The 26,196-nt window shown below is 44.1% G+C and overlaps 1 protein-coding gene across 1 annotated transcript in view; it reads left to right on the top strand.

Moving 5' to 3' along the window:
• LOC120989180 (COBW domain-containing protein 2-like) overlaps positions 1-26,196 on the top strand; it is a 91,060-nt gene that overhangs the window by 41,417 nt on the left and 23,447 nt on the right. Inside the window, exons 6-12 of the mRNA XM_040417105.1 lie at positions 3,906-3,965; positions 5,514-5,551; positions 10,270-10,316; positions 12,854-12,940; positions 16,765-16,809; positions 20,646-20,702; positions 25,739-25,787. Of these exons, the coding sequence (XP_040273039.1) occupies positions 3,906-3,965; positions 5,514-5,551; positions 10,270-10,316; positions 12,854-12,940; positions 16,765-16,809; positions 20,646-20,702; positions 25,739-25,787 (383 nt within the window). The remainder of the gene's footprint in view (positions 1-3,905; positions 3,966-5,513; positions 5,552-10,269; positions 10,317-12,853; positions 12,941-16,764; positions 16,810-20,645; positions 20,703-25,738; positions 25,788-26,196) is intronic.

Here is a 26,196-nt window from a genome sequence, read left to right as displayed (position 1 = left end):
TTGGTGGCAGTGGCCACAGGATCCCCTCTCCCCTGCTCCTCCGATCGAAGCCCCAGCAGTGTAATCCTGGGGCTCCGATCGGTTACCATGGCAGCCAGGACGCTATTAAAGCCCTGGCTGCCATGTTCAGCTCCATTCTGCTGTGTGCACAAAGCACAGAGCAGCAGGGACAGTGTGAGCTCCTATTCACCCTGATAGAGATCTATCAGGGTGAATAGGACAAGGGTTATAGTCCCTAAGGGGGCTAAAAGTTAGTAAAAGAAAAAACAAAAACACCAAAATATTAAGTATAAATGAAAGAAAGATTTTAAAAAAATAAAAAATAAATACACGTTAACAATAAACATTAATTTTCAGCAGATTTGTGTAGGAATTTTTTTTTCTTTCAAAAATTAAAATTACCAGAATATCTGTATAAATTATCGTCTATCGGCCTGAAAGTTCACAAATTATCGGTATCGGCCCTAAAATCAATATCGGTCGATCCCTACTCTATATTACATTTTTGTGAGGCAAGGTTACCAAAAATAGAAATTCTGAAATTTCATCTCCATTTGCCATAAACTGTTGAGGAACACCTAAAGGGTTAATAAAGTTTGTAAAATCAGTTTTGAATACCTTGAGGGGTGTAGTTTCTTAGATGGGGTCACTTTTATGGAGTTTCTACTCTAGGGGTGCATCAGGGGGGCTTCAAAAGGGACATGGTGTAAATAAACCAGTCCAGCAAAATCTGCCTTCCAAAAACCATACGGCGCACCTTTCCCTCCACGACCTACCGTGTGGGGTGTTTCTGCAAACTACAGAATCAGGGCCATAAATATAGCGTTTTGTTTGGCTGTTAACCCTTGCTTTGTTATTGGAAAAAAATGGATTAAAATGGAAAATTTGCCCAAAAACTTAAATTCGCAAATTTTATCTCCATTTGCCATTTACTCTTGTGGAACACCTAAAGCAGGGATGCTCAACCTGTGGCCCTCCAGCTGTTGTTAAACTACAACTGGGCAAATAGAGCCACAGTGAGGTTTAATAAGGCCAGCTTGGGATTGTCTGGACATGAGCATATGTTTAGGTTAGAGGGGTTAAATCTGATGACAGAATCCCTTTAAGGTGAAATATGGCCGTGTCCTTTAGGGGTTAAGGTTTTGAAGTTAAGGAGGCGGTCCTATCAGTGATTGACAGCCTTCCCTCTATGACTGTGTATACAGAGACAGCTGTCCTTCACTTCAAAGACCAGAATGAGCAGGAATTTAAATGTATAAAATACAATTTTTACAGAATCTTTTGCCATTAACTACATATCAATCTGCTCAGTTCCTCTTGCTCTAGAACATGCTGCCTGCATCTTAAACATCATGTTCAGTGTGTCACATTGGCCGAGCATGCATGTTTATTTCAGAAATCGCTGCTTGTGTCAGCCCAGTCATAGGATGCTGAAGTGACAATTGTCCAGTGGCAGAATGTTTTAATATCGGCATTGGTTTCGAATAATGATCTTCACTTTTATAGGGAAAGAAATCTTCATAAGGAAATACGTCCGCTGTCACTTCATTACGACATTCCCCCTTTTTGCAGTAATTGATAGTAACGTGCGTCATCCCTTCACTGTGCAGATTGGTGAGACTGGACTTTAAAGAGGACCTGTCACCACTCCTGACAAGTCTGTATTAATAGCTTCATGCATTCCCCATGATAACCATTCTAGATCATCTTTTCTTATGATTCTATGTTGTGCCATTCCTCTATTATTTCTACTAGAAGTTATGAATGAATTATTAGCCTTCAGTAAGGGTACTGAGGGGGGCAACCAGTTGGGGGGGTGTACCTGCACAGACTCACTCTCTCCTATCAGTGCTGCCATTTTCAGTCTGTGCAGGGACACACCCCCAACTGGTTACCTCCCTCAGTACCCTTACTGAGGGCTAATAATTCAGTCATAACTTCTAGTAGAAATAATAAAGAAATGGCACAACATAGAGCCATAAGAATTATTATTACACAGGGAATGCATGAAGCTATTAATACAGACTTATCAGGAGTGGTGACAGGTCTTCTTTAATTGTACCTTTCTGGTGATATTTGTCCTTCCCATTGAGGAGCTGGCCGTCCTCTTGTCACTAGGGATCAATCCCCATTGGCACTTCGGTTATTTCGCATTCTGATCACTGACATGCAGGTTCCCAGCCTAATAATTGTCATGCTACAGTAATCCCTTTTAAAGGAAAGGACATTGATTTGGCCCTCGTTACTTGTAAGGTCCATTTCAGCTGAATTGGAAAACAATTAAGCTTTTTGGGCGAGAAATCAATTGGTATCAGGACACGGTCAGGTTGGGTGGCCCTTGCAGGAAGCTGCTGGAGCAGATGACAGGTATTGCAATGTTGACACAAAGTGATGGTCGGAGGAGCACATGTGATCATGTCAGGAAGACGGCTCCAGACACCGCAGCGAGGCCCCTTCCCATCGCCTCTCATCTGTTTGGACAGGCCTGTCATTCACGTTCTTGTGATTCTTTTCAGAGAGCGCTATAGCTATCTGTGCTGTCAGCCGTCCTCTCCCAGTGATGTTTCTGCAGAGCGACATCTTATAGCAAGTTATTGAAATATAGATGGCAGAGTTTTATTACTTACAAGAGTCCTAAAGAGGCCCCTGTCACTCCGAGCTTAGAGTGTATCAGATACATAGGGCTCCCCAGGTCAAATGCCGTGTATTATGGTTGGCTTTGGAAATGTATGTAGAGTAAAGTTCTATGGTCCTTGCTAAACATTAACCTAGCAGAAAATAGGTAGAAAATATACCAGACGGTTACAGACATAGGCGAGAGAATTAAAATGTTCCAAAAGTATGGCTTAAAGAGGTTATCCTATAATTGTGTAAAAATGACAATTCTACATAATCTAGTAGATGGCAGCCTCTAGAACCAGCCCTGTACCTCCCATGGAACCAGAGATCTCCCCATTCATTGGCAGCTCAGGGAGTGTGTCCTTTCTCAGAGGACGTGTCCTGTCTGCTGGTGGCAATTAAAAGAACTGAGCATGTGCTTCAATTTCAAGAAGCAGGAGGTAGAAATTGCAGACGGAACCTGTCTTCTCTCCTAATATGTCTGTTCTAGGAAATTCTTGCATTTGCACTGAAATAACAGTTCAGAATCATCTTTTCTTATAATTCCCTTGTCGCAGGACGTGTCCCTGCACAGTCTGACACTCGCATTGTCCAGCCAGTGCTGCCAGAATGTGCGGTGACGCTCCCTAGCCGGTAACGACCAATTGTCAGTTAATTCATACATTTCTAGGAGGAGTAACCGAGAACCAGCACAATACAGAGTTCTAAGAAAAGATGCTTCAGAAATGCTATATTATGGGAAATACAAGTATTTACTAAGGAGAGATGACAGGCCACATCATTGGTGAGAATCCATGAGCATTGTGCTGCAGACATATGGAACATAGACTGTTAGGCTGGGTTCACACGAGTGGATTTAACAATCAGTAGAAGACTTTTTTTTTTGTGTGTGCATTTTCAGTGTATTTGTATGAACGCATTCATAGTCTCCAACTGTCCCTATGTATGCCAAAAGAGCCTTTTTTGGTATATGTTTGGGTGGTACTGTTTTTTTTTTTTTTTTCAAATTTGCATTGAAAAGTGTAGTTGATTGCCTCACGCTTTTAAAACAAAATATAATACATGGTATGCATTCGTGGGTGATGGATGCTACTTTCTAACACGCAGTTGTGTAGGTCAGGGCATTGGTACTCATGTGCCAAGCATAACGCAAATGCGACAGAGGCTAAACAATTAGTCATCGGGGGGGATTCAGATAGACTATTATAGGAAAGCCAAATAAGTGGAAAAGTATAAAGGAATATGGTTCAGGTGCCAGTTGACTTTTTGTTTTTTTCTATTCTTAGGTGCTGTTGCTTCCATGTTCTGGGTTGATGCTGAGCTGGGAAGTGACATCTATCTAGATGGTACGTGCAGTGCAGTCAGAACATGACCTATATTTAAAAGTGCTTGTAATTTTATTTTTGCGTAATTTAATTTTCCATCCTCCACCATACAGTGGTTATTTTCTCACAGTATTCATGGAAGCTGAGATCTGGGCTGTTTGAAGGGTTATTGCTGAGATGTAGTAGTCGCCACTGAATTCATTTCTCTAAGGCCTCATGCACACAACCGTTTCCGTTTTGCTGTCCGCAAACTGCAGATCTGCGAAATATGGATGTGGTCCATGTGCCGTCTGCATTTTTTTGCCCACCCATTGACTTCAAGTGGTCTGCATTTTGCGGACCCACTATATCTTTTTGCAGAATGGACATATGGATGTGGAAAGCACACAGACGATCCCGTCTGCTTGCGTTTGTCGATTGCACAGAAAGATAGAACATGCCCTATACTTGGCCACAAAATGTGGACCACAGACCCATTAAACTCAATGGGTCCGCAAAAATATGCAACATGGACGGTATCTGTATTTTGCAGATCCGCAAAATACACACAGGCATGTGCATGAGACCTAACAATGGTCAATAATTGTATGACTTCAAGGTCAGCAGCAGCAAGCCTTGAATTTAGCACTGTCATCCATATCAGATCCGTGGGTTTCCAACTCCCGACACGCCCACTGATCATCTGTTTAAAGAGGCTGCGGTGCTTCAGTGAGCGCTGGGTGTGTGCCCTTTCTGCTGTAGCTCTTAGGCTACATGCACACGACTGTGTGTGTTTTGCGGTCCACAAATTGCGGATCCGCAAGAAAAACGGATGCCATCCCCTTTTTTTTTTTTTGTTCTATTGTAACACTGCTTAAAACGGACAAGAATAGGACATGCTCTATTTTTTTTTTGCGGGGCTACGGAACGGACATACTGATGCAGACAGCACATGGTGTGCTGTCCACATTTTTTGCTGACCCATTAAAATGAATGGGTCCGCATCCTGTCCGCAAAAAAAACGGAACGGACACGGAAACAAAATACGTTCGTGTGCATGTAGCCTTATCCTGTAACTGCCACAGCTTCTAAGAGAACATATGGCTGGTGGCAGTTGAAGATTTAAACTGAGTGTGTGCGACCACTTTAGTCAGGTGGACAAGGAAAAAGGAAAAGAACAAAACACAGGTGATGCTATACAGATATATTTTACTGAATAACTCTATACTATTATATAGTGACTATACACATTTTTAATTAGATGCAATTAGAAAAGTATTCAGATCCAGGTGCTGGTTAGTAAAATGTAGAATATTTTTTGTGGCACAACCCCTTTAAGAATAAATTGAGGTTTCCAGTCTAATACATGACGCAACATACGAAATTATGGTAATCTTGTAAAATATCTACAGAATACAACTCTGTCCAAATTTGCATATCCTTGGGGATGTTTTTTTCATGGTATGCTGTGCTGTCAGTGGATCCTCTAACAATGGGAGCCATAACCTAGTGTGAACAAGCTTATTGAATCAAAACCATATCCGGCTACAAAACGGTTTTCCAGTCTAAATACCTGTATACTTTTTACAGGCGTTGTGTCGGTGGTGGATGCCAAATATGCCCTGCAGGTATGTAACCTTATAGGGTATAATTTATACTGATATAGTGATAATGGGTTAACATCACGTTTTTGTCTTCTGTTTAATGTATAAAAAGTATACGTTAAATGGAACATTGGAGTTCCATTATTTAAAAAAATCTGTTGGTGTATCCAATTTCTGCGGGATGGAAAAGTGTAGTGAGCTACGCTTTTGCATCCTTTTTTTCCCCCCAACAGATATGTTAAACATTAGGACAAACACATGATGTGAACCCAGCCTAAGATGTCTGACAGGAAGAGGCAGCCTTACCTACTTCCTGTCCTAGAAACTAGAGGGAGAGGTCTCTACACAGTGAGTAGAATGCGTAAGACAAAGAATTAAGTCAAAGGAACACTAAACACGAAAAAGAACACAAAATAATATCTCAACCCTTTCTCCCTTCACTTCTCCTCAATGCGATGTGTTTGACTGTTAGACAACTGGCTGGAGCAGGAACCTCCCAGCTGTGCCATATCTGCAGTAGGAAGAAACAGTATTCGGCCGAATGCACGCGGCCGTGTTACATGGCCGAGAGTGGTCCGTGGTAACACGGCCTGCATTCCTGTTGAGAGCAGGAGCGCACGGCGTCATTGGTTGCTATGACGCCGTGCGCTTCATGCCGCCGCTGCACTACAGTAATACACTATACGAGTGTATTACTGTAGTGCAGCGGCAGCAGGAAGCGCACGGCGTCATAGCAACCAATGACGCCGTGCGCTCCTGCTCTCAACAGGAATGCAGGCCGTGTTACCACGGACCACTCTCGGCCATGGAACACGGCCGCGTGCATTTGGCCTTAAGCTCTGTCCCTTTTGTTAAATGGATTATCCCATGGTTAATAAGAAAATCAGACATCATATAGTACATGACAATCTCTTTCTAACAAAGCCTGCCCTGTACCTCACACTGATCCAGTGATCTCCACATTCATTGCTCCAATTATTCTGCTACATTTATTTTAAAGAGGACCTTTCACTTGTAAAAACAATGTGAACTACGTATGCTGACATATAGAGCAGCGCCCGGGGATCTCACTGCACTTACTATTATCCCCGGGCGCCGCTCCGTTCTCCCGTTATGCCCTCCGGTACCTTTGCTCTGTAAGTTATAGTAGGCGGTGTCTGCCCTTGTCCTGTGGGCGTCTCCTTCTCCTAGGCTGCAGCGCTGGCCAATCGCAGCGCACAGCTCACAGCCTGGAAGGTTTTTTTCTCCCAGGCTGTGAGTTGTGCGCTGCGATTGGCCAGCGCTGCAGCCTAGGAGAAGGAGACGCCCACAGGACAAGGGCAGACACCGCCTACTATAACTTACAGAGCAAAGGTACCAGAGCTTATAACGGGAGAACGGAGTGGTGCCCGGGGATAATAGTAAGTGCAGTGAGATCCCCGGGCGCCGCTCTATATGTCAGCATACTTAGTTCACATTGTTTTTACAAGTGAAAGGTCCTCTTTAAGCTGGCAGTTTAGGGGGCGTACCCTATCTCAGAGGGCGTGTTCTGTCTGCGGCAGTGAGTGGCAGTTGAAGGATGGAACTAAGCATGTGTTTCCATCTCAGTGAGCAGCGAAATTAGACAAAGCACAAACAGCAGGTGGCGCTATATAAATAGATTTCATTGAATAACTCAGTGACTATACAAAATTGTTAATTACATGTAATTACTAAAGTATTCAGATCCAGGTGCTGGGTTGAAAACTGTAGAATATTATTCGTGGGACAACCCCTTTAGGCCTCACCCTAACATGCAGACAATGGGAAGCAGCCATATTTGTTTGTTTAGTAGTCATTTCTAGATTTAGTGTTCTTTTAAATTACATTTAACCTCATCCAGAATGAAAGTGTCCTGAAGGTTATGACATGGAATGTTCCCATTAGTGAAGTCTTTTCTTAGTTATATATATATATATATATTAGTTATTGTATTTATTATATGTATTCTTTATAAGGTTCCTCAGCGGTTAATCCCAAGGTGGGAAAACAATACTGATAGCAAAGTCTTAAAAGTTGACCACCCTCGTGAGCCTCTTAAAACCCATCAGATCCTATAACTCTCAATCATGACTAAATTGGAATTCTGTCATCAGAAGAGAACTCCTCAGAGCTCAGCTGCCGTAGAGAGAAGTAACTTTCCACTTTCCCGCAGTAGATTTGCTAGCTTGTTCAATTCCTTTGGCTGTACGCCTTGACCTCCATAGCTGAATAGCGCTGGATTTCTCTCAAGCCAATACAAGCAGTGACAGTAGAACAATACGGAGCAATTTAGAGAGTGTCATGCTTCACAGACCTGGCTCACCACAGGGCACTCCGGGAGACATCGCTATATCACCACATAGCCAAATTGAAACTGAAGTGGTAATTGATATCATGGGCGATCACTCTAATGAGACTGTCACCCACAGATCTGAAATATTTATTTTTTCATCATGGACAAATGATTGGACAACACGACATGACAGTTGTCTTCTTACTAGAGCTGACATGTGCAGAATTAACATATCTTTTATTTTCTTTTGTTGATGGGTAAATGCTATTCATTGGGACCAGTTTTACACAAAGAAACTGTTGCGGAGCTAACTACGGTATATTAGAAGGTGTATATGCATGCAAATATTTTCTATATAGCACATGCTCTACATCGGCACTCCCGTGTTGTAATCTAGGATATATTAGCATACATACTGTGGTGCTTGAAGCCATCCGAATTTTCTATATTTCTGCATAAATTTTTCCTTTCTCTATTAGTCCGGACCGTGCGCCGCCCAGGACTCCATGCGCAGCTGCGCTTAGCATAGCGGAGTTAGAAAACTTAGCAGAGCTAGTATTGCGGGCCGGCCGCATTCAAGGGGCTAAAGAGCCGCTTGTGGCTCGCGAGCCGCGGTTTGCCGACCACTGGATTAGCAGATCATTTGAAGGTGAAATTGGAGTCGGGTGTTTTCAATCAATGGCATAACAATCAGGTGTGAGTGGGCGACCTGTTTTATCTAAAGAACAGGGATCTATCAAAGTCTGATCTTCACAAGACATGTTTGGGGAAGTGAATCGTGGCACAAACAAGGGAGATTTACGACATCAGAAGAAGAGTTGTTGATGCTCATCAGGCTGCAAAAGGTTACAAAGCATTTATTAAAGGATAACTAAATATATATTTTTTTGCTAGTTTACTAGAGCAGGCATGGCCAACCTGCGGCTCTCCAGCTATTGCAAAACTACAACTCCCAGCATGCAAAAACTGCCTACAGCTATCAGCCTACAGCAGGGCATGGTGGGAATTGTAGTTTTAAAACAGCTGGCGAGCCGCAGGTTGGCCCTCCCTGTACTAGAGATAGGCATGTATACCTGAGTTAGTCTGTCAATGATTGCTAAAAGATCTGTAATTACCTTATAATAACCGCTTTCATTAATGTCTCCTGTCCCTTTCCACTGCTCCCTTAAAAGACCATTACTAGGGCTCATCAGTCTCCCAACTTAATGTAAACAGAAGACAGAGGGGCGGTCCTTCACACTGCATGCCTGCATTAGGCTTCAGAGTGAGGAGGCGTGTCTTTCAGTAATCCAATCTGATTGGCTGGCAAGAAGCTGCTGGCTACAGCAAGTGTGTATGGGAAGTAAGGGAAGGCAGTTTTGGCCTCAGAGAACTGGCAGAGGAGACATCTTGAGAAGATCCTCATATTGTAGGATTCAAGACTGCCGTAACTAAGGGGAAAACTCAAGGAAAACGGTGGTATGTGAAGAAACTAAAGATTGCTTTATGCATAATGCTGCTGCAGCAGTAACATATGATGAAATTGATTTTTTGATGAAAACATGAGTAATCCTTTAACAGTTTGGACTCCACCAATCCGCAGTTATCGGTAGAGTGAGGAGGAGACACCAAGGTTTCTCGGTCGGCGTCTTCTTCTCCCTGGCTGTGCCGCGGTCCGCAGTGTTTGGACTGCGGCACAGCCAGCTGTCTGTACTTTACAATCATTCTATCTTTATTGTAGTTGAAATCATCTCATCAGGCATTAGTGAGCTTGTCCTGGTTTTATGTTCAGACACAACAGCCAATCTAAGCGCACACTGCTGCAGTGTAAAGCATGAAAGAGAGACAGAGACAGCCTGAGAACATTATTAGACAGGATCTTTTCAGATTGCTCCACATTTTCTTGGTAACTAACATTGCTATGGAGCTAAGGCTACTTTCACACCTGCGTTAGGTGCGGATCCGTCTGGTATCTGCACAGACGGATCCGCACCTATAATGCAAACGCTTAGATCCGTTCAGAACGGATCCGTTTGCATTACCATGAACAAAAAAAAAAATTGTAAGTCTGGACGGATCCGTTTGCCTCCGCACGGCCAGGCGGACACCCGAACGCTGCAAGCTGCGTTCAGGGGTCCGCCTGCTGAGCGGAGTGGAGGACAAACGGTGCCAAACTGATGCATTCTGAGCGGATCCGCATCCACTCAGAATGCATTAGGGCTGGACGGATCCGTTCGGGGCCGCTTGTGAGAGTCTTCAAACGGAACTCACAAGCGGAGCCCCGAATGCTAGTGTGAAAGTAGCCTAAGCGGCATTCACAGATCATAGCTGTGCCCCAATGAAGCAGAAAAGTTACAGTAACACTCGATTTGGTCAATACGGTGTTCATGGGCATTCTACCTCTTATATGTGTGATAGTAGTTTATGTAAATTGTAAATTCAGACACTGTCTCTTCAAATTATTTTAAAGCACCTACTGGAAGAGAAACCAGAGGGTCTTATAAATGAAGCTGCTAGGTAAGTGAATATCTGCCTTAACATCTTGCTGTACATGATAAAACTGCATTGTCAGGATAGGGGTCCAGTTTTAGAAACATTTCAGGCCGACGTATGCTCCAATGAGCTCAGTGGAGAAGTGGCCATGCTTGTGCACGACCCTCTCCATTGAAGTCTATAGAAGCTAAAAGGGTCTTCTGGATAGAACAAGTTATGCACTGGATAGGAATAACTGTTAGATCGGTGGAAGTCCAACCGCTAGGACCCCTACTGATCATGAGAAAAGTGATCCTGTGCCCCCAGATGAAGTGACTGGTTAAGCATGCACACTTCCTCTCTATTAATCTCTATGCGACTGCCGGAGATAACCAAGTACAGTACTTTGCTATCTTCAGCACTCCTATAGATTTTGAGTGGAGCAGTGGTGCTTATGCTCGACCATCGCTCCATTTAAATGGGGGACACAGGAACAGTGGATAGGGGATAACTAACGGGAATACCCTTTTAAGGAAATAACTGATTGCTGCTTGCTTGGCTCTTTCCATAACTCCTATAGACGTCAAAGAAAAGGCCACACAATCTCAGCCACCTCTCCCACTCAGTAGAGCATGTGAGAGCACCCCAGGGTGGGACTTTCATTCATTAGGCATTTATGACACGTCCTGTGGATATGCCATAAATGATTAAATGGTCACTCTACTTTCAGAGACCTTTGCCTAAATCGGCAGTACAGAAGACTATAAGAAACTTTGTAGTACAAAAACCTCTGAAATGATATGTTACAAAGTTTCTTATGTCCACCTGTACTATTACTATTTATGTTGAAAATACAGTGACTGTTTAACCCCTTAATAATAAAATAATTTTAGCCTTAAAGGCGTTGTCTCACCTTCATAATCCACTTTATATCAATTCCTTGGCCTCCAGTAAACGTTTCTTTGATATACATCCATTTTCTAATCTGGGTATAACGCCTGTAAATCTTATGTTTCTACTCCCAAACTGTGTGCTCATTTGTAGGGGTTACGGCCACTGCTGTAATGTTAGGAGCGGTGGCCGCGCAAGCGCACTTATCCTCTATGCCCCGGCTGCAGAGGTGGCCGGCTTTGACAGGAGCAAGTGCGCATTCACTCCTGGCCCCGGCCACCTCGTATGAGCTGTCAATACAGCAGGGAAAATGATCACAGTTACAGGCCATGCGCTACAGCCCCTGTGGCACTGTTGTATTTTCCTATAATTCACATACTGGGCAGAGTAAACTGTAGGTAGATGACAAGAAGGGAACTTTTACACTGCACACAGAACAGATGGTGACAAGCAACTTACCATTGGATGTCCCGATCTGCTCTGCCCTCCCAGAGGCTGACACAGCCTCGGCAGTGAGCACGCACAGACAAGGGGCGGGGTTACTTCATCCCTGCCAGGCTTGCTGTGCTTTGTATCTCAGAGTTCAGCTCCGCCCCCAGCAAGCAGGAAAGAGAGGCCCTGAGAGCAGTGAGGCAGCCAGCAGCTAGGGAGGCGAGACAACCCCTTTAAAAACAAAGATTTTTTTTTCTTTTTTGCTTCCTTGCATTCCATCAGCCCTAACTTTGTTTAGCTACTTCGCTACTATTTGCGGCCTTGTTTTTTTAAGAGACCTATTTTTTGGCATCAAATTCAGATAATTGTATGGTAAAATTTAGTTGATATGAATTTCTTTGTATAAATCAATTCAAAAAAAATTTATTCCTCCAGTGTTTTTTTTATTTATTTTATTTATATTTTCTGCTGTTAACCGTTAAAATTAAAGAGTTGAAATTAGATCTCCTGCTCTCCTCGCCAACCTGCTTGATGATTGGCAGTTCTCTCCTAGGGGAAAAACTAAGAAGAAAACGGCCAATCATCAGCAGGGAGAGCAGGGGCTCAGAAGTAACAGTGACTCTTCAAAGGCAGCCGTGACTCTTTCAATCCCGGGCTTCATTTATTATAAAGCTGGTACTTTTATCTCATGTGTGGCACACCTCGGAAATCAGCATGGCTGTCACCACTTTATATTGCCCTCAGCAGGGGCGGATTGGCCGTATACCTTACAGGGAAATTTCCCAGTGGACTGATGCCCATGGGGCTACTTGAGCCCTCCTCACGGCCGACCAGTGGAAGTTTTGGGGGATGTATTTTGTGCTGCTGGCAATATTTTGTGATGGACTGTGGTATTTGGCTCTGTTGGGGTGGTATAATGTGCCACAGTATGGTACTGCTGGTCCTGCCTTCCATCAGTTTGGACCCAACTAAAAACAGGGCCACTTTTAGTAATTTTTTTCAGGGCCCATGTGATCTGTAAGCTTGGCTTTACTTGCATTGTATTATAAAGCTGTTTGGTTGATCATCCAGTTTCACAGACATACGGTAACCCAAAGGTTTTCTGTACGGCGTTGTCTTTCAAATTTTACGTCACCCTATTCCAAATTTTTTATTCCATATTAGCCATTCAGCAGAAGCCAGTATTATGCCATAGTCTATTCCAGATTCATAACCCAATAAAAAATACACAAACATTAAAAAAAAAAATTCTATTGCAGGCAGGTAGCACTGGCGGACGTGATCATTATCAACAAAACTGATTTAGTATCAGTTCAAGAACTGGAGGATGTGAGATCTGTTGCCAGGTAAATATAAAAATGCTTTCTACTGCATTGTAGTGCCAAAGTATAGCCTGAAACACCTGATGTAGTATAGCAGGGATGGCTTCTAACTATTGTGTTTGAAGCCCTAAAATGGCTTGCTGTTGCACAGGAGCCTCAAGTATGTAAAATGTAAACAAGTGCCAAAGAAAATAGTACTTGCTGTACTTTAAAGGGGTTTTCTGGTTTGCATCAACATCCTTTAAAATTGTCATTTATGAAGGTAGCTGATTAGCAATGCATTTAATTTACCTTCATTGCTCCTGGGCAAGTATCTGGGTGGGGGAGCTATAAACTAGCAGGACATTCATTGTTCAGGGTGGTGTTGGAGCTGTGGAACAGAAAAGTGCATCATCGGTTTGGTTGGATACAGCAACAGAGAGTGCTACATACAGGATAGAAACAAACCAGATGATTTGTTTACATGGTCCAAATTGAAAAAAAAAAAAAAAAAGCATGGGAAAGATGTACATAATCAAACATATAAGCATATTTGTTAAAAACCATAGTAATCCTGGAAAACCCATTTTACCTATTAGTGACTGCCAGTATGCCTTTTTTCAGCGGCCTTAGCCTACATGCACACAAACGTTTGTGTTTTGCGGTCCGCAAAAAAAACGGATGACGTCCGTATGGCATCCTTTTTTTTTGCGGTACCATTGTAACAATGCCTATCCTTGTCTGCAAAACGGACAAGAATAGGACATGTTCCATTTTTTTTCCCGCGGGGCTATGGAACGGAGCAACAGATGTGGACAGCACACGGAGTGCTGTCTGCATCTTTTGCGGCCACAGTGACGTGAATGGGTCCGCACCTAAGCAGCAGAAAATGCCTGTCGGATGCGGAACCAAACCACGTTCGTGTGCATGTAGGCTTAGGCTAAGCCATCACCTTCATATGGTGGCCTAGTCTAAGCATGGGTCTCCCGTGCAGCGCAGAACAGGAGCATGGCTTTCTTATGAGAGCCAGACTCCTGCTTTAATGGCTCGGACCGGCAGCAGTGCTAATCCTGGCCCTTTAACCCCTTAGATGCAGTTAGCAATAGCAGTTCAGATTGAGGAAAGTCCCTCAGTCAGGCATCAGCACCCCTGCAAACGAGATTGCGGGTTGCCAATGTCTTGGCATAGCAGCCAGGGGCCTAATGAAGGCCCCAGGCCTGCCTGCATTGTATGTAAAAAGTTATGGGTCTTGGGAGGCAGCGATGCAAAACATCTTTTTAGTTTTTATTTTTTTGCTGTAATTGTACTGACTCAGAGAATAAAGTTATTTATGTTGAAAAATGACCACCGCTAAATTTATAATGTAAAAACTCAGTAGCACTATTGCTGTTTTTTTTCCTTCCCACCTCCAGAAAGAGGTAATGGTAAGTAAGTTATGGGTACCCCAAAATGATGCCATTAAAAACTACAACTTGTTCTGCAAAAAAACAAGCTTTCATACGGCTACCTTAAAAAAAAAATATATAAATGTCTAAGCTCTTGGATCACAACAATTAAAACAGTTGCTTGGTCACTAAGGCCCGAAACAGGCTGGTCACTCAGGGGTTAATAACGCCCTGTCTGCACCACATAGGGAACATACAATTGCTGCATATGCAGTGCCCTATAATACGAAGTATTTCATCCCGATGATCCTGGCTTGTGTCATATGAGCTACTTTCCAGTTCTAAAGTAGATAACCTAATCAGATGGAGGTTCAGATACTACTAATGCAGCCCAACCACTGATAAAGAACATTTCTATAGAAACAGTAGTATATCTATCTTCCAGTGGAATAAGCTAATAGTTACCAAAAAACAACAGTTAAAAAAATAAGGTAATAAAATAGTTAAAGGGAACCTGTCACCTCTGGCAAGCCCTATTAAAAGGAACCTGTCACCTGGATCTTGTGTATAGAGCTGAGGACATGGGTTGCTAGATGGCCGCTGGCACATCCGCAATACCCAGTCCCCATAGCTCTGTGTGCTTTTATTGTGTAAAAAACCGATTTTATAGATATGTAAATTAACCTTAGATGTCTCCTCCAAGCTTGAGAGGTGAGTCCAGCGTTCTCTGACTCTGAGCCCAGCCACGCCCACTGTGAAGGAGCCCAGCACCGCACCGCATCCTCCGAATCTCCTCCTTGCTCCCCGACGTCACAAAGCTAGAGCGCCGTAATCTCGTGATGTGCAAGCTAGCGCATGCGCAGTTCGTTCCCTGAGGCTGATGCCAGCACAGGGAAGGAACACTATGCCGACACTGCGCATGTGCTGGGCTCCGGAAACGTTAGTAGCCTCATTTACATATCTATAAAATTGTTTTTTGACACAATAAAAGCACACAGAGCTATGGGGACTGGGTATTGCGGATGTGCTAGCGGCGATCTAGCAGCTTATGTCCTCAGCTCTATACCCAAAATCCAGGTGACAGGTTCCCTTTAAGTACTAGGGAAAAGAGGGAGAGGAGTCTGAGACTCTTGGTCCCGCCTTCCCTTACCTCCTGCCCATGACTAGCAGGTTTCTTTCATGTTACTCATAGGAGAGAAGCCTTCCGGTCATGGGCAGAAGGCCGGGGGGGTCGGGGCCAAGAGTCTCATTGGACGCATCTCCCTTATAGCGCTGGCACACGTTGCGAGCTTCGGCCTGGGAATACTGTAAAAGTACTGAATGCAAGCCCAGAAGTGACAGACTACTGAGCACAGGGCTGCACAGTACAGGTGCCAGGTTCCCTAAAATTTTTATTTTTTTATTTTACCGGCTCACACCTCATGTAATGTACAAGTGAACCAGGTACCATATTTTTGCCCCCATAAGACACCCCCCCCCCCCCCCCAAAAAAAAAAAAGTGGGTGTAAAATGGCAGTGTGTCTTATGAGCGAATGCTGTTGGAATCGCGGCGGGGCCCGTTGCAGTAACTAGTCTATTACACCGGGCCCCGCACACAGCAGTATTCATATGTGAAGTGTAGGCAATCCATATGTAAAGTGTAGGCAATCCTCTGCGGTAGCACTATGAAACTCCCATACTAGCAGGCAGGCTGGCCAGTCACTCACTTCGTCACGCGCATGCTCCGCCTACTTCATTAATAAAGTGGGAGGAGCATGTGCGTGACGAAGTGAGTGACCGGCCAGCCTGCCTGCTAGAACGGGAGTTTCATAGTGAGTACTACGTGGATTTCGCTACCGCAGAGGATTGCTATACTTTACATATGGATTGCCTACACTTTACATATGAATACTGCTGTGTGCAGGGCCCGTAATAGAGTACCGCGATTTCAATACCAGTTGCCGGCCTCCACCCCCTGTATTGGGGGTCACTATTTACACAGGGACACTTTTATGGGGAGGGGGATCTGTGGATGACACATATATAGCATAAGATGCTATATATGTGTCATCCACAGATCCTCCCATAGCCGTGTCATCCACAGACCACCATCAGTTCAAAACCCCACCAAAAGCACACCTTTTGGTTAAAAAAATGTTTTTCTTATTTTCCTCCTCAAAAACCTAGGTGCGTCTTATAGGGCGAATAATACGGTATATTCGTTTTCCATATGCAAATGAGCAGTTAAGCTCACAGAGAGCCGGGCCCAAGCCACTCTGGGCATCCTTGCTATTTCCCCTTCTGCCAGCCTCTCCATCTCCTTCTTGATTGACAGTGCCAGTTGAGATGACTGCAGGAACCTGGTCCTTTCAATCAGGACGCAGAGGAAGGATGCAAGGGTGCACAGTGTATAGGCTCACTTACATAGTACCAAGAATTTCCATTATATATTTTATGTGTATGTATTTATGACTTGTATTTACTTTACCTTCTTTATTTTTCAAGGTCAATAAATGGACTTGTGAAAATTTTGGAAACTCGAAGAGCTAGGTATTGATTTATTGAATTCAATATGTATACATGTTTCTTATGCGATATCTTTTTGTGTATAGATGTGTGGTATGAATTTCACACATTTTTTAGGGATATGCAGTCTGAGTTTTAAAATGAGTGCCTAAGCCTGGGTTTTACAGGATATCTGTATAAAATTCTACAAAAAAACTGAGCATTCCAAAATTGGTTTCAGTGACATAAAGCTGGCTCTTTATTTACCCATATGTGTGCAACATTTCAGCTCATGTACGGCCTTTAGACCCTTTCACTTTTTTCGCATTTTGTTGTTTTGCAGTCTTGTGCTAAAATAAAAATTGACAGTTTTTCTGCCATCATTCTGCACTCAATACCCCTTAATGAGAAAATTAAAACAGAATTTTAGAAATCTGCTAATTACTTGAAAAAGAAAAACCAAATCTTGCATTGACATAAGTATTTAGACCCTTAAGGGTCCATTCACACGTCCGTGTGTGTTTTGTGGATCCGCAAAACACGGACATCGGCAATGTGCGGTCCGCAAAATGCAGAACGCACATCGCCGGCACATAATAGAAAATGCCTGTTCTTGTCCGCAATTGCGGACAAGAATAGGACTTGTTCTATTTTTTTCGGGAACAGAATTGCGGACCCGGAAGTGCGGATCCCGGAAGTGCTGCCCCATAGAAATGAATGCGGAACTAAATTGTGGACGTATGAATGGACCCTTACTCAGTAATTCGTTGAAGCACCTTTGGAAGTGATGGCACAAGGTTTGCACACCTGTATTTGGGGATTTTAGGCCTTTCTTCCCTGCAGATCCTCTCAAGTTCTGTCAGGTTGAATGGGTAATGTCTGTGGACAGCCATTTTCATGACTTTCCAGAGATGTTTGATTGGACCACTCAAGGCGATTCACAGAGTTGTCCCTAAGCCACTCCTGTGTTGTCTTGGCTGTGTGCTTAGGTTCATTGTCTTGTTGGAATGTGAACCGTTGGCCCAGTCTGAGGTCCAGAGCACTCTGGACTCTATTTCATTAAGAATATCTCTGTTCTTTGCTCTATTCAGCTTTCCCTCAACTCTGACTGTTCTCCCTGTCCCAGCAGCTAAACCCCCCCCCCCCCGAGAGTCTGATGCTGCCACCACTGTGCTTCATTGTAGGGATGGTATTGAACAGTGCCTGGTTTGGCCCTAGAATTGAGGCCAAAAAGTTCAATCTTGGTTTCATCAGATCAGAGAATCTTATTTATCACAGTCTGAGAGTCCTTCAGGTGCATTTTTGCACACTTTCAAGTGTCTTTTACTGAGGAGAGGATTCTGGCCACTCAGCCATAACGTCCAAATTGGTGGAGTGCTGGTTGACCTTTCTGTAAGCTTCTCCTGTCTGTACACAGGGTCTTTAGAGCTCAGTCAGAGTGACCACTGGGTTCTTGGTCACCTCTCTTACTAAGGCCCATTTCTCCTGATTACTTAGTTTGGTGATGCAGCCGACTCGTGGAAGAATTTTGGTTGTTCAAAACTTCTTTTATTTCAAAAGTATGGAGGCCACTGTGCTCTTGGGAACTTTTAGTGCGGACATTTTTTTTGCACTGTTCCCCATATCTGTGCCTCCACACAGTCTTGTGTCTGACCTCTACAGGCAGTTCCTTCCTCCTCATGGCTTTGTTTTTGCTCTGATATGCATTGTCAACTATGAGAACTTATATAGTAAGGGTTGTGTCTTTCCAAATCATGTCCGATCAACTGAATTTACCATAGGTGGGTTCCAAACAAGATGTAGAAATATCACAAAGATGAAATAGGAAGCCCCCCCGAGCTAGGCTGACAGCTGACAGCAAAGGGTCTGAATACTTAGGTCCATGCAAAATTTTAGTTTTTTTCTTTTTAATAAATTTTCTAATATTTCTAAAATTCTGTTTTAACTTTCTCTCTATGGGGTATTGAATGCAGAATGATGGGATGATGGGGAAAAGTTTTTTTTAGTTTTTTTTTTTTAGCACAAGGCTGCAACATAACAAAATGCAAATATTTTTTAAGGGTATTTAGCTTTCTTATTTTTCAAGCATTACAATAAAAAAACACCCTCCCTCACAGAACCAACTGAGCATTACAGTGCTGTTTAAGTCCACACATGGACTTTCCACCCTGCCACTACACTAGGCTGCTCATGCAATACCTATATGTACTCACCTGCTTCCCTCCTTTATACACATGCTGCGCCGAACATGGGGTCAGGCGAGTAAGGCTACTTTCACACTACCGTTCGGAGCGGGTCCGTCTGATGTCTGCTCAGACGGATCCGCTCCTATAATGCAGATGTTTGTATCCGTTCAGAACGGATCCGTCTGCATTATAGTTTGAAAAAAATTCTAAGTGTGAAAGTAGCCTGAACGGATCCGTCCAGACTTTACATTGAAAGTCAATGGGGACGGATCCGTTTGAAGATTGAGCCATATTGTGTCATCTTCAAACGGATCCGTCCCCATTGACTTACATTGTAAGTCTGGACGGATCCGCTTGCCTCCGCACGGCCAGGCTGCAAGCAGCGTTCAGGTGTCCGCTTGCTGAGCGGAGCGGAGGACAAATGGTGCCAGACTGATGCATTCTGAGCGGATCTGCGTCCACTCAGAATGCATTAGGGCTGGACGGATGCGTTCGGGGCCGCTTGTGAGCCCCTTCAAACGGAGCTCACAAGCGGACACCCGAACGCTAGTGTGAAAGTAGCCTAAGCCGATGTCAGACACCTCTGGTGGCGGGTTATATACCAGAGAACAACCTGATCCTTATATCTCCTGTATCTACCATTCTGCCATTGGACGAAAGTTGGGAGAACCTATACACACAAGATGGTTGGCTGGTTTGGCTGATATACATTCTCACCGTCTGTGCAATATACTAGACACCTGGACATATATTAACCATATAACACTATAATATTATAATAACCATTCATTTCCTTCTCTCAGATTTTGCGGAAGCGCAGAGTACCGCCTGGCCTGTGCATTAAAATGCATACTGTGTGTACTGCCTATGTTCTGCGCATGTGCTGCTGACCTGCACAGTACAAGAACCACTAGAAGATTAAGACGGGCATCGGGAAAAAAAACAGGACTGGAGCCTCACAGCTCATGCGCAGTATATACTATGAAGCCACTGCCCACAATATGTATTGTAAAGAGCAGGTCCGGGCCATGTGATAGTCTGCGTGAGATTTGGCAGAAGGAAAGTGTGATGTCAGATGGCGAGGAAAACGACTTCAGAGAGCAAGGGTGAGGGGCTGGAATTGGGCACTTTAAAGAAGGTAAATGCCCAGCTGGGCACTTGGTGCCTCACTTGCATATCAAACAAAGGTCATTTTCTGGTTGATTAAAAACAAGGTTATACATTCATGAGAACAATGCACAATGGCAATGTTAATCTGATGGCAAGGTAACTATTGAAGGGTTTATTAAAATGTGCATGGAGTATTGTAGCAGTCTGCTACTTCACTGGTGGAGCCTCTAATCCCAATGCATCCTGTGTGTGTATTGTTTCTAACCTTGGTAAGTCAGTACCCTGCTGGCATGAATTTCAAGAGTTTCTATCAGTTTGTACCCTGGCTGTCATGTCCACTTACACGGCACACTTCCATGCTCTTTCTGAGTCTTTAACTTGAAATCAATGTATCTAATGCCTCATTATTGCTCTATGTCAATAGCATTCCCTCTGTGTTTAAGAAGTGCAAGCTGCATGAAAAGCAATTTTCTAATTAAACCTGCTGGATAAAGACTGAAGACTACATACAGAGCATCATGCTAGAAGAAAATACTGCACAGCCATAGCTCTACTAACATGGACTTTATTTTGTTTGTTTTCCAGGGTGGACCTAGCAGAAATTTTAGATTTACATGCGTTTGACAGTTTGTCTGGGAAGAGGTAATATATGTGTAATACATTTTTCTTTTACAGGAGATTATTTTGCTAAAGTACAGAGATTTTCAGCACCCAAATCAGTCCCTGTCCACACAGTGCTGACTGTCTGATTTCCTTATCTCACATACATACTCTAGGACCAGTTAACCTGACCGCGAGGGCTGATTCACACGGCTGTGATCGGCCCCGGAAATATGACACATGTGTCAGCCACATCTCCCAGGCCAAGGAAAATACGGCAGCACAAATGCGTTCGTCAGTGCTTCTTTATTTTCTTGTATAGTACAGTCAGAACGCGTTTCAGCCCATCCAAGCCTTTATCAACCGATTGATAAAAGCTTGGATGGGTTAAAACGCTTCCTGACTGTATTATATGAGAAAATAAAGAAGCACTGAAGAATGTATTTGTGCTGCCGGATTTTCCTTGTGCTGAATATTGAAATTCTCCGTAGCAGCACACCTGGGATTGAGTGCTGAGAGGTTTGTGCTGGTGAACATCTCCCAGGCCGAACGCGGCTCCCCTGACTCGAATTGACTGAATCATTGTGATTTATGATGCAATCAATTAATATCAGGGGTGTATTGGCCATCAACCCTACAGGGAAATTTCTCGGTGGGCCAATACCCTGTAAAACATTAGGAGCGAGGGCAGCCTAATAAGCATGTTGATATGATGGAGGAGGAGGACGAGAAAAGGAAGATTGAACCATATACCCTTTTTTGTGGTGGAAGGGGTGCATGGGAATACAGTGTATTCAATACACCATAAAAGCCACATTTAAAGTGCCTTTATGTTCAGCCGCTTTCCTCTGGACAGGGGATTGACCAGCAGGTAACACAGGGGAAGAGGAGGCAGTGGTGTGACCCGCAGACACTGATTGTGGACCCAGGCGTTCGGCCCACCTATTAGGGTGCTTTGATGCCATGTGGTGGATCATGCTGGTGGTGGTGAGGTTGCTAGTGTTCACGCCCCTGCTCATTTTGGTACGGCACAGGTTGCAAATGACGTTTCTTTTATCGTCCGCACTTTCCTCAAAAAAGCGCCACACTGCGGAACACCTACCCCTTGGCAAGGGAGATTGCTGCAAGGGGGTGCTCCGGGGAACAGTTGCGGGCCTGTTTGGTGTGGCCCACCTTCTCCCTTTTGCCACCCCACTGCCTCTTCCAGCCTGTTGCGGTGCTGCGGTTCCCTCCCCCCTCTGTACTGCTGTCATTGCTCTGCTTGCCACTTTCCTAGGTTAGGTCAGTGATTTTATCGTCCACCACCTCCTCTTCCACTTCCTCACTCTGGTCATCCTCCTGACTTGTTGACCTAACAAGAACCTCACTTATTGACAACTGTGTCTCATCCTCATCATCAACCTCTTAAGACACTAATTGCCGTTCCCCACCGTCATCTTCTTCTGACTGTGGATGCTCAAGAGTTTGGGTATCAGTGCACAAGATCTCCTCATGTCCCTCTTCAAGTGGGCTTGGCGAGAGGCCCAAATCAAGGAATGGCGATGAAAAGAGATCCTCGGAATATCCGAGTGTGGGATCACTTGTTTGCCAAGACTCTCCATGGTGGGAGGAAGGAGGATCAGGGTGAGGATTCTGTTGACCAGACTCTTGGCTACTGAGACTGGACTTTGTGGAAGACAGGGTGGTGCTTAACCGACTGGAAGCATTATCTGCTGCAATCCAACCGACCAACTGGTCGCACTAGTGTGACTTCGAGAGTGGTGTCCTGCGCCGCCCTGCAAACTGGGACATGAAGCTAGGTATCGTGGATGAATATGTTTCTAGCAGCAGCTGCAGTTTCACCATGCCCAGGGCCACGGCCTCTGCGTGCACCATCAACAGCACGGCCACTTCCCCGTCCCTTACTGCTCTCCTAGAGCATGTTAAATGGTATATATGCTTGCAAGTATGTCACACGTACAGTAGCGCAGGTTTTGTAAGTGTGTGCGCAAATAAATTACACTGAATGTCACAGATATTTAGGATGTCCAAATGTTATACAGAAGATGTAACGCAGGTAATGTCGCTGTCACCAGCGGCAAAACAATTGCGCTGAATGTCAGATATTTAGGATGCGCAAATGTAACACAACAGATGTAGCAGAGGTTGTGTCACTGTCAGCAGCGGCCAAACAATTGCACGCAATTTAGCGCAGGTGTCGCTAATAATATACAGTATATTGCAGTCAGATAAAACAATAGTCCATAAAAGGACTTTTGAGTCTCTAACACATTTCAACACTAAACCCTGCCTAAAAAAAACAAACCAATTCCAGTCCCTACACTATCTGCCCCTTCTGCTGCAGCTCGCTCTAAGACTGAGCCGAACCACGTATCATTGGGTGCTATATAGCACCCGATGACGTGTTCCGGCCAGCCAATCACTGTAATGCCAGTAACCAACATGGCTACGGCATTACAGTGAGTAACTCCATGTTGTGCCATTCCTTTATTGTTCCTGGTAGAAGTTATAAATTAATTACTAGCGGTATGCAATGAAGGTCCAGATGGATGTTACCAGTTAGAAGTCACACCATGAAAACGTTAGATGGAGAAAACTCTTGACATCTCTGTATCATCAGGCCCCTTTCACACAGTAGATTCTGCAAAGGCAAAACCATTGTGTATTCTGCAGCAGAAACCCCTCTGGTTTCTACTGTTATTTTTTAACTTGAATGGCACGGAGACGCTCGCTGTTCATCCCCATTGAATGGAGCTTAAAGGGGTTATCCGACCCCTGAAATGAACCCCATATGCCCGGGCCCCCTCACACCTCGGGTGACACTATGTCGGCTCGTTCCCGTTAAAGCCTGCTATTGGTTGCCCATCCCGTCAGAGAAAGGCTCAGAATGAACCTTGGTATGTTAGATGAGCTGTGGGATGACAGCTAGCTAAATAGATGGGATGACAGCTAGCTAAATAGATGCTTTCACACATAATTTTTTAGTGGCACCAGCTTTAGATGTTAGCTGAAGGTCTATGGGAAATATGAAATGCAGTACACACACTGAGATGGTGTAAAGTAGAACTGGCTTAGTTGCCCATAGCAACCATTCAGATTCCACCTTTCACTTTTCAGAGCTCATTTGGAAAGTAAAAGCTAGAATCTGGTTGCTATGGGCAACTCATCCAGTTTTCCTTTACACCGGGTCATGTGACCACCGATCAAATACTGATGACCTATCCAGAGCATAGGTCATCAGTATAAAAGTCTTAGAAAACCCCTTTAAAGATGCACCAAATTTATGAAACATTGATACTTTTTAGCGCAAATTATGACTCCTGCAAAACTAGCTTTAGAAATTCCCCTCCTGATAAATTTCCCCCCATGTGCACAAGTGTTCTACATTTTGTAATATTAGTATTACGTATTATCTAGTTACAGCTAATAGTGTGCTAAATGTCTTTATCACACATATGCTCTGTGTGTGTGTGTGTATATACACATGATGAATGAATGCAGCAAAGTAACATACAAAGTGTGAACAAATCAAAACTTTCAGCCATAGCACAAAACTGAATATACCCAAGTGACATTCCTCAGCAGACAATCTAGCTCTTCATGATGGGATTTGCAGCTAAATATTGTCTAATAGATTCCGTCCATTTGAACTGGAGAATCCCCTTTCCTGCAGGGGGCTGGCAAGGACTTCAAAACGAAACATCTGCAAGGACTAAGCAGATCTGCAAGGGGTAAATTGGTAACAGTGGGTTTGAAAGAAGGGAGGGAAAGTGTATGTGTAGACAAGCTGCTGGAGTGAATGGCGCTCTGCGGGAACTGAGGCGAGAAGGGTGTCAAGTTTAATCCAGTGCAGCTGGTTAATCTTGAAAGGGTTGCATTAGTTATTTAGTGCCTGCACCTAGCCCAAATCTATGTGACAGCGAGAAGGGCCATTATTGATATTGATGACTTATCCTATTAATATCCGATCGGTATGACAGGTCTGACACCCCGCACTACCACCTTCAGCCTCCGGCACTGGAACTAGCACTTTCAGTGGAACAGGAAGAACAGCTCCGTTCAATGTGTAGTAACCCAGCAAGACCGCTACACTTTAAATGAAGCTGTTCTTTCAGTTCCATTCAAAGTGTTGGTTCTGGCGCCAGAGGCTGCAGGGAACAGCTGATCGGTGGGGGGTGCAGGGTATCTGTCATTTGTCAAATGTGGCATAAAGTACGCCAATTCAGACTCAAGCAAAACTGACTTCAAACATTCCACCCAATAAATTCCCCCCAAAGTCCCTCCCATATGTAATTGCAAAAATGCAGTTGGAGGAAACTATTCACAGAGCCTCTCCATAGACATTGGTTTACATGATTTTTGGTGAACATATAAGTCTATTAACTTGTATTGCTGACAGAATAACATTAAAGGGCTTTTTCTGGAGATCCAGTAACCTACCGGGCTTTCCATTGGTTCCGCCTAGCAGTGAGCTTGGTGACGTCACCGGGCCTAATGGGTGGGCTTTAGCGCTGCCCTAGCCTGCCCTAGCGCTGCCCTAGCCTGTTAAACTGCTAGGGCAGCACTAAGTCCGCCCATCAGTGCCGGTGACGTTGTCAGGAACACTGCTAGGCGGAAGCCTCCGCCTAGCAGTGAAAAAAATATAAAGAAACAACCCTTGCCCTACCAACCCGTGCAATACAGCGCAGGGCAAGGGAGAGCATCTGCTCTGATGCTCATATCGGGGGAAGCTGCCTGGGTGAAAATGGGGATATGCCGGGTTCAGCGCTGAACATGGACAACCCCTTTAAGTTGTCCGTCACACAGCTGTATTTTTCTTCAGATAGCGCACTGACCCATGCAAATCAATGGGGCTATTCACACATCCGTTTTTTTGTTTGGTTTTTGTTTTAATGGATCTGTGTGCGTGGTCAGAGAATCTCACTGAAGATCCTAATCAGATCTATTTTTGTGGTTCAGAGGCGGCAATTCAATGGAAAAAAAAACAGAAGCCGTCCATGTGCTATTCATATTTCACAAATCCGTTTTTACGTCCACTATTGTGAGTGAGCTCTAATAAATATTTTTTTGTCTTGCAGTTTGCAGGACAAGCTGATCAGCAGTACTGCTCATCCACATCTGGATAAGGTACGGTCTGAATGGAGGCGCTCTTGTACTAGATTTCTTTTTAAGAATAGGCTTTGTACTTTTATGATTATGGAACATTACTTTAGTAACTTTCCATCAAACTTATTATGGGGAATGAAGCAATTCTAATCTGCATTTAGGCCTTTAGCTATATACAGCTATATACAATTCAAGTAACAAGGTGCGATCTGTTTGCACATGAAATCTCCTTGTCATTTGTCATGCGCAGCAGTGTTTCTGACTGCCTGGTCCTAGAACAAGCTGCCTGTAATAATTTCCTGCCCATTGGTAAAGTCCAGTTTTGCTCTTATCCGCTTCAAATAGAGTACTGTGAATAGGCTTCCTAGGCTATGGAAGTGTTTTCTGGTGGAAGCATACAATGGCAGCTCAGGGGACACATGCTGGGGGG

The sequence above is a fragment of the Bufo bufo genome, chromosome 2 (genome assembly GCF_905171765.1).
Source record: "Bufo bufo chromosome 2, aBufBuf1.1, whole genome shotgun sequence".
NCBI classification, from domain to species: domain Eukaryota; kingdom Metazoa; phylum Chordata; class Amphibia; order Anura; family Bufonidae; genus Bufo; species Bufo bufo.
This window is presented reverse-complemented; position numbering and strand designations above follow the sequence as displayed.